The 9251-nt window shown below is 44.3% G+C and overlaps 2 protein-coding genes across 3 annotated transcripts; one reads left to right on the plus strand and one right to left on the minus strand.

Annotated features, from left to right (window-relative positions):
- Window positions 1-340: 340 nt before the first annotated feature.
- ttc36 (tetratricopeptide repeat domain 36) lies at window positions 341-2920 on the plus strand. Its single transcript, XM_030440111.1, has 3 exons — window positions 341-489; window positions 730-918; window positions 2592-2920. The coding sequence occupies exons 1-3, from the start codon at window positions 384-386 to the stop codon at window positions 2858-2860; spliced, it is 564 nt and encodes a 187-aa protein (XP_030295971.1). The 5' UTR covers window positions 341-383; the 3' UTR covers window positions 2861-2920.
- A 523-nt stretch (window positions 2921-3443) lies between these two features.
- LOC115595503 (F-box only protein 40) lies at window positions 3444-8930 on the minus strand. 2 transcript variants are annotated; one of them, XM_030440098.1, is made up of 4 exons: window positions 8885-8930; window positions 8537-8568; window positions 6152-8044; window positions 3444-3962 (listed from the first exon to the last, which is right to left on the minus strand). In XM_030440098.1, the coding sequence occupies exons 2-4, from the start codon at window positions 8537-8539 to the stop codon at window positions 3780-3782; spliced, it is 2079 nt and encodes a 692-aa protein (XP_030295958.1). In that variant the 5' UTR covers window positions 8540-8568; window positions 8885-8930; the 3' UTR covers window positions 3444-3779. The 2 variants fall into 2 exon arrangements, with proteins under 2 accessions (XP_030295958.1, XP_030295949.1); XM_030440089.1 differs by having other exon boundaries at window positions 8537-8571.
- Between the last annotated feature and the right edge of the window lie 321 nt (window positions 8931-9251).

Below are 9251 nucleotides of genomic sequence, written 5' to 3' on the forward strand. Positions count from 1 at the left end.
ATCTACTACCTACTGGCCCCGAAGCATCTGCTAATTTTAAACAAACGTATTTATTTTGTCACTGGAGTTGTCACAGCATGCTGAAACGTTTTCATCCCTTCGCACTGAGCAGGAACCATCTAATGAATATTTGAGATCATTTTCACTCTGTCTCCATTTTCCCTTCTAACTCTGTGTTTATCCCTGGCCTGCATTTTTGAGTTAACCAAATACAGATGTGCTCAGTGCAGGCGAATCTCAAAGTCCAGACCTGCTTCCACCCCCTTCTTTGATTGGCTGCTGGAAATGGCAGAAGTAAGGGGAGGACGAACTCTCCACCCAGCTGTATTTTAGGTGTCAGGATTTTCTCTTTTTTGCCTGCTTTCTTCACAGACACTGGCAAGATGGCCTCGGCACATGACAGAGCTGTACTCCAAGCTATATTCAACCCCAGCACCCCCTTTGGAGACATCCCTGGCCTGAACCAAGAGGAGGAATTAATTGATGATGGTGAGCGTGTGCCTCCGACTTGATGTGTCTCTACATATCATGTCACAGCTTTTTTTTATGTTTATCATTTCACAGCATATTGAATTTATTTGAACGCGTCCCATTCCTGGAACTAAAAAAAAAAAAACATGACATTTTAATCCAAGTTGATTTCTGGGTGACATTTCTGTGTTTTCCTTGCCACGGTACCTGTCAATTGAGTTTGAGTGCTTTTTCAACCTGTTTATCTTCCCCTGCCAGACAGTGGCTTTGACACGGAGTTGCTGAAGCAAGTGAAAGAGTTGGAGACGCAGGGTGTCTCTGCAGCAGAGGCTGGGGATTTGCAAGCTGCACTTCAACTGTTCAGCCAGGCAATCCAGATCCTGCCTCAGCGAGCCTCAGCCTATAACAACCGGGCACAGACCCTGCGGCTGCAGGGAAACACAGCAGGTACATGCCACAAATTCAATAAGAACCCCTTCCAGACACGGCAGTGTGCCGACATATCAGACTGTCGAGTCTGAGGCCAGCGTGACACCTTATCAGACCTGTGTCTGTCTGATGCACTGTCAACAGTGTTACAGTACAGGCTCTGATTTAGCCCTGTGTTGGAGCTGTCTGTCACAAGTGTGGCAGGGTTGTATAAACTGAACATACATGAAGTTTAGTCATATCTGCCATGTCTTAAGTTTTAAGAATTCCTTCCAAAATGACAGCTGTAACAGGTTGTAGCCAAAGATCATGTTGTGATGTTTTTGGCACATGTGACCAAGCTGTTGTGTTTTTCTACCCCAGGGAGATTCACCTAGTCAATCCCACCGTGCACTCAATAACATCATTTTACTTGCTTCAACTCTAAAGTCTCTCATATTGGAGTTTCTATTTATAGCTGGTGCGTTTCAATTTGTGTGTTACCTGGTGCCAGTCGTTGTTCATGCCGACTAACGAGATCTTATGAATATTGCAGACACATTCCTGCCTAAAAGTCTGAGCACTGCCTGAATCACTGCTGTGTTACGGATGAGGAAATTAATACTGTGGTCTTAATATGTCATGTATTGAGAATATACATGACACAACTGAGACTGTTTCATACTTTGGTGATAAATGAAAAACAGCTGTTGGCTATATACAGTGACGTAATGTAACTACATTTACTCAAGTACTGTACTTAAATACAAATTTGAGGGTATTTATAGTTATATATACTGTTTATACTTCAACTGGCATCAAATATTGGACTTTATTCTCTACTACATTTATTTGATAAATTTATTTACTGGTTACTTTGCAGATTACATGCTGCATCCGAGCCAATGTAGCACAAAAAAAAAACATTGATTACTTTGATCATAAAAAAGCTAAATATCTGATCTGATAACCAGTTGACCCATATTATGCAGCATAAACATACATGTAAATATATGTATAATCATTTTATTTTAAAGGACACTTTGTAAGCACTTCTGTTGCCAGAAAATGACCTGTGATGCTAAATGGTTGTGGAAGTGGTTGCGACCTACATAAGCAAATTAGACCATCAGCTGCACAAATTGGCCATTTCTATATAATTATTATTGATACTCTTAGTGTTTGTTGCCAGGTCAGATTTGGAATTATGCATGTTGGGTATAATTAAAAGTCCAGTTTGGGATTGCAGGTCGGGTCACCCGCAGTCCAGAAGCGTCAGTATTTGATGGGTTGGGAATGAAACTCAGAAATGAACTTTCTCACGAATTAAGCCATAAAATAAAAGATAAAAAATAATGTCTGAGTGCTGAGGATGAATTGAAACAGCTTAAAGTACATTTGATATCATCTACTTTAAGAATATTACTCAGTAATGTTCATATGGACGGCTTTAACTTTCACCAAAGTCATATTTCAGCTCGATGCCTTTACAGTTGGCTGCTTTTTACAACCCTGGTTACAGTCTGATAATATTGGAAGCGCTGCATATGCACCTTTTACTCGACAGCATTCTCTACAACACTTGGTTGCACAGTGATTCAAATGACAATTCAGACTCCGAGCCCAGACTGAGTGGCCTGTTTAACATAACAAATTGAAAATCAGCCTTCCCAGACATGTGGTTGTCTCACAGCGCTCTCCTCTCCTCTCAGGAGCGCTGGAGGACCTGGACCGAGCCATCTCTCTGAGCGGTGGCAGGGGACGGACAGCCTGCCAGGGGCTGGTGCAGAGAGGCCTTTTACGTCGATTAGCATGCCAGGATGACGAAGCCAGAGCAGATTTTGAGAAAGCAGCTGCACTTGGGAGTGAATTTGCTCGACAACAGGCCGTGGCTCTTAATCCGTATGCAGCACTGTGCAACAAAATGCTGTCGCAGGTGATCAACCAGCTGCGCAACCCGGAGGTGCAGGAGTTCATCTGAGACTGTTTGTTACTTTTACTCCCCTTGTGTTTGTTTTTAATAAAATACCTTTGTGTCTTCTTTTGTGCGTTTTATTTCACTGACCGTTCTGCGGTAGAATAAATGAGGCCAGCTGCATGTCAGCATGCATGTATATTGTCAGTGACACACATAAATGACAGTCCCCTGCTTTACTTAACAAAAGGTCGTCTAAATTAGAAACAAAGCTGTCAGTGTTGTCCTCACGAAGCATGCACAGCTGTGTTCAATCACACATGACATGCGGGACGTGATCCTGGTCGTGTTCGGCGTTCAAATGCGTGACTTCTTTCACGGTCCCACACAGGGGATGCACTTCAGCTTTTCTCCAGGAGATGTCAGTCTCGTCACACGCTGAAAACAACAGCTACATTGGAGATAATGTTTGGTTTTTTTTTGTTCACCACAAAAATGAAATAAGACAGAACAAACAACACAGTTCAGCTCAGGATGCCAAACACTTGCAAATGATCTGATATTACAGACATCATAACAGATATCTCCTCTCAGACGCCATATCATTCTGTGGATTCAGAGTCTTCAGGGGGATTATTGTAGTTTCATCTTCTCTCAATAAAAACATCTTAGATTAATCCATCTTTTTTTTTTTTTTTTTGCATACTTAGAGGCAAAATGATTCGAGGAGACGCTACGAGGAAATAGCAGTTCAGTAAACCACACGGAAATCTTCAGATATTGCAGTTTATGCCAAATTGAATTCTTCACACACACAGTATCTGTCTGCTGGGCTCCAGCACGGCGTTTCCCTCCTGTTTCTGTGTATGCGGCGGTTTCATCCACTTCACAGTTTTGTGGATGCATATATATCAGGTCTGAGTGATTCTAAACACGGCGTGGCTCTTGTTGTGGTTCGCCCACTGAGCTCAGGGACCGCGAGCGTTTATCTTTTGTGCTTTACTTCTGCATATTTGTCTCTGACCTCTCCCAGGCAGGCTAAGGCCACCGGCTGGGTGCGCTCCTCTCTCTGGTAGAAGGAGCAGGTCTTCAGGTGGTCTGACATGGAGGGAGTGTTGCTGAAGCTCCATCTGTCCACAGAGGAGAACAGGCAGCTGAACTCCCAAACCTGCGAAACACAGAGGCAGAGCTGAAGGAGGTGTAGGAGGCCGCTGTCACGGCATCTAGCCATGAGGATGTATTCATGCATGATGTCCATGGAATCTGGATGACAGTGTATTTATACCACATGATGTTATTTCTGTGTCTATCCATTACAACTTATACAAAATGCTGCCCTTCAGTTGGGAGCAAATACCCAGCTGTCACCACACAGTCCCACCAACACGTTGTCTCCATGAATGATCACATATCTGTCTTGTTATGGTAGCACTGTGTTTACTGGCAGCCAGGCCTCGGGCCATTCCACATCCCTGATATCATCGGCACGCTCCGTGTCCCATGATCTCTGCAGCACGGAGATATAAAAATACACCGTTGTGCATTTTATGCCACCTACATTAGCTCCGGGGTTTGTTTGTTTTTTTTTTTCTGTCTGCAGGATATCCGACAAACCACTTAACAGATGGGGAAAAGAATTGGTAGAGTGAGCCAAAGAGCAAAACCAAGACTGTTTTTTAGATTATGCTAATCAGGCGGTAATTAAGTTTCGAGTTCATTTCTGTGAATCGCAAGAAGAAAAAAAAACAACGACGACAAGAAATCCTGGTTTCACAACAAAGGGTTCACCTGCTTAAACAGATTGTCTGGAGAGATTCTTGATTTTTTTTTTTTTTGTTATTGTTTTGTCAGCAACACTTCTGCTAATTTCCATCCACTTAATGTGTCACATAAACTGTTGCTGTCAAAGATTTGAATTTGTTTTCCTACCTGCGTGGCTATTCGATTGGATAATTTGACACAAACTGCCAAAGCTGTCAAAAACATCGTGCGGCTGAAACTAAAGCTGCAACAGTTTATTAACTAAAGGTGCACTACATAGTTTTGGAAAAAGAAATTGGGAGACTGAGAAAGGTAATATTTACAATATTGATAAGGAAATACAATACACAAAAATATGTATTAATGCCATCACTGAATAAATAAGCTGTTCTCAGAGGAAAATAAGATCCCAGAACACTGTTTGAAGCTCGAAAGGTGCCCAGTTTGTTGATTCAGTGTATTCAGTCGTGTAAAAAAAGACAGTTTGTTGATTTAGTTTGTTTAAGCATGAAAATCAGTCAATGAAGATTTTCCTCTTCTACGTGGTGCACCGTTAATCAATAAGTTGGGAACTCCTTGAGCGATCCTGAACATCTGATGGCATCTCATGCACAGATTTCCCTACAGAAGCATGAGCTTTAATGGTAATAGCTCATTGGTCATGGGTTCGAATCAGTTAAAATTCCATCCTCATTGGATTTCAGACAGGATGAAGATAATCTCCCAAAGTCCAGGCAGCTGGAGGCGTCCACCAAGCTCAGACCACTAGGCGTCCCTGTGGCCTTGTGGTCTGAGCCGGGGGGGTCTAAGGTTGAGCTTATGGCTCCAATGTAAACACAGAAACCCTGATTTGAATCCAGCTGTGGTGCGTGACCCCCCTCATAATCACTCTACTGTCAGCTATCAAGGAAAAAGTAGCACTGGTTGCTTATAAACGACTGTATTTCATTTTGTATGAGTGTATTTTAGGTCTGGATCCCGATTCAAGAAGTCTTTGCGTCTGTTAGAGTTATTTTTCTTTTTGTAATATTTAACAGAAGAGCAAAATCAGCATGTTGCGAAACTAAATGATGGTTTAGCTCAACTGTCTGCTTCCTAAACCATTTCTTGGAAACCAAAGTGAGCAAAGAAAACAACATTTCTTTTTTTTTTTTTTTCCCCAAAGCACTTCCTGATGGTGCCAACCCCCCCCACATGTCTCTGGGTTTGATAGGGACACAGAAAAAATGCAGCAAATCCCCGGTGGCTGCTTCACTGGAAACCCATAAACTGTTGCCAACACGGCTGTGATTCAGTTTGTAATATTGTTAGTAAGGACTGTGGAAAGTGTTTTACAATGCAGCAGCTGTCACGCTGTACGAATGACTGACATGTTCTAATGACAGTAAACAGAATGATGGTGACACCTGGTTTAGAAGTCTGGCCTTGTGTTTACTTCCCCTCTGTGTACAAGGTTGAGATCAAGAGATGGAATGAAAGAGTTCACTGGGTTTAATAAACAAATATGTATATATATATATATCCTTATAAATGTCTACAGTTCAGTTAAGAGGACAGATGGTTCAGGCAATGGAAAAATCTCCCAAGGATACTTACTTTCTTCCGACAGCTCCAGGAGCTTCCCTCCTGGGAATGTGTCTTTTCCCACTTGAGGGAAACCATCCCTCTCTCCTGCAACAACGTGGCACACACCTCTCTCATCAGATGGGAAACCTGCGACAGCTGAGATAATGTAAAGCTGTCCAGGTACGCAGCCACGTGCTGAAGGATCTCCAGGGGCAGGCTGCTCAGGGGATCCAGATTATGTTCAGCATTTCTGTGACAGCCAAAGGTTTTCCCACCTTCGCAGAGTGGTGAGGGGACCTCTGGCCGGAGGACGAAGGTGTTGACATCTTGGCAGAATTTGATTGTGCCCTTGTGACCGGCAGGGTGAAACCTTGTCTGCGTGAAAGTGCAGCCGAGGTACTGCAAGGGGCAGCGCTGCTGGAACCAGCCGCTTATCGGGGCCTGAATGTCGGAGTGCACATTCCTGAAGTGAGAGCGGTATTCGCCACGGCGAAAGAAGTGACCGCACATGTAGCTGAAGGCTGAGCTTGTTTTGTTGTGTCTTCTGGTGACGGACTCCGCTTCGACGTGCACGTAGAGGCTACGAGGTTTGTCTGCGATGACATCAGCCAGGGAAGCGTCTGTCCTGAACGGAGCAGAGGCGAAGTCGTACGTTTGCGTTCCAATATCCACATAAAGACCATCTATCCCCACACTCTCTGAGATGAAGTGCCCCTTTAGTTCCTTTTCCAGGCAGCACAGGAGCGTGGTGTCGACCTCGTCACACTTCGGGAGGCCCTCGCCTGACGGGGTCAGATCTGCAGTGTCGACGCTCTTGTGTTTGGTTGCTCTCTTGTTCGAGGGGTCCCTCAGGTGGTGGCGCTTCGCTCGATAGCTTGTAGGAACGTTGAACGTTCGGACGGTTTCAACCTCGATGGGCTCCAGATTCCCGTAAACAAAATCCTTTTCTCTCGGGGTGCACGCTGCAAGTTGGCCAAAGTTAATGAGCATTGCCCCGTTGTGCGCCAGGTACATGTTATAATCGGCGATGTTTACCTCCCTGCCTAACCTCTCAAGAACCCCGTCTTGCCATGGAGCGAGGCCAGTAACACCATTCATGCTCGGAGCAGCAGCAGCAGCAGCAGCAGCAGCAGCATTCTGTTGGCTCAGATGCGAGTCTCTCGTGTCTCCCTGACAGTTTGATGGTTCACACTCTTCCCTTTTCCCTCCACTTTCCTCCGTCTTATTCACGTTTTGGACAGTTTGCTTGCATCCATCCATCTCCTTCTTGAATATTTTCTCCCAGGAGCTGTAGTTCTGAATATTATCGACGTCCCTGCTCTTCGCCAGAGCATCCCTCTCCTCTTGGCTCAGCTGCTCCTCCGTCTTTGCACAACCGTTTTCTGTAAATTCACCACAAACCAAAGCGCAGGCTGCCTCTCCTGTAGGATTGTGGCCCCCAGCAGAAGCATCCTGACAGGCAGGATCGTCCAACATCAGCTCAGGAAAAATGTTCTTCATTTTGATGGATCGAAACAGCAGCTCTTGGTCCCTGAGAGCCATAGCAACATCGAGATTCCCTTCAGTTTGAAGGCTTTCTGAGACGTTTTTGTAGAAGGTCAGATCAGTTTTTGAGACGGGCCAGCGGTTCCACTCCTGGGAGCAGCAGACCACGCTGGCGGGGCACACCTCCAGGTGTTTGGCCAGCCTGTGGCGCAGCATGCTGAGAGGGCAGCCATAGGCGGCGTTGAGGCAGGGGACCGTCTCATTGGGGCAGAGAAGCTGGTGCTCCTCCAGCTTGCACATATGGAGGACGGCTCCACACTTCTTACGACAACCGATGAGCGAGCACGAGACAGAAATCTGCACCGGGACGTGACAGTGGACATTGTAACACTTGTCACAGTGCTCATGGCGGCCGTCATGCGTTTTTCTGCTCTTCACCTTAAAAGGGAAATAACAAATCAAAGAAGAAAAGGCAAGATTTCAAGGTCCATACTGGGGCTGATAACAAGCTACAAATACAGAAATGTCTGAATCATATTGTATATTAAATCTGCTGATGATGGTGTATTTGTTCAGTACACTTAAACAAACACTCATGAAGTAAAAGTACCCAAAAAATGACAGAAATCGCAGTAATTGTAGTCGGTCTAATAAAGTACATCCACCCTTTTTTGCACATCAGTTCATGCCTCATGCAAGTACCTATAAATTAACATTTCCTGACTGACGATCTGTGTGAACTAATCAAATACAGTCAGAGTAACGTGTTAATGTGTTAATGGTGACAACAGGGATCTGTGATAATCCTGCATAAATACATGCAGTAGATCATAATGAGTCATGCAGTAATCATGATTTGCACCCTCAGTGTGACGTGTTGCCACGAATCTTCAGTGCAGATGTCAAAGAGTGAAAATAAAAAGCATTTACCATTCTGGTAGAAGAGCTTCAACCCAGAATCGCTGCTGGAGAACATAGTCAAATGTTAAAAGGTTGCATTTTTGTACAGATTGTGTGTTTTGTTAATGTACAAGTCTGACTAATATGCATAAAAACATGAACAAATTGGAGATGTGTTTTCTGATATACTCACTTTACATGAATAATTGATCCAAGTTTATCTTTTTTAAAATACGCCGTTAATTAAGAAACATAAATACACTATCATTAGCATGCAAAGAGGAATTTCAGGTAAACAAAAGCCTTAAAAACTCAAATCTGCATTTTAGTAAAAAAGTAAAAGTGAACAACTGCGGCAGTAACAGTCACATTTCTCACCCTTTGTTCCTCTGAGCCCGTCACCTTGTGTCTGCCGGCACCTCCGAATAACCTCTGCACTGTGTCTGGACAATATAAATGGACACAACAGAGGGGCAGACAGGGCCAGTGGGACGGGGCACCATTGTCACACAGCCATTAAGAGGCAAGGTCAAGTTACAGCCCCCACCGCTGCTCCACTGTGAGAGGGTGGTGATAATAGCAGGTAATCCAGGCTCTCAACAGTTTAACTACTGCACGGCCTAAAACAACAGCCTGTGTACACGTACGCCATCCGATCAAGCCTTTATTCTACCGGGCTTTGTTTGTTTACATGCACAAAATGATAGGAACATGTGCAAATGATTGATTAGTTATGAGGCACTTT

The sequence above is a fragment of the Sparus aurata genome, chromosome 2 (genome assembly GCF_900880675.1).
Source record: "Sparus aurata chromosome 2, fSpaAur1.1, whole genome shotgun sequence".
Classification (NCBI taxonomy): Eukaryota; Metazoa; Chordata; class Actinopteri; order Spariformes; family Sparidae; genus Sparus; species Sparus aurata.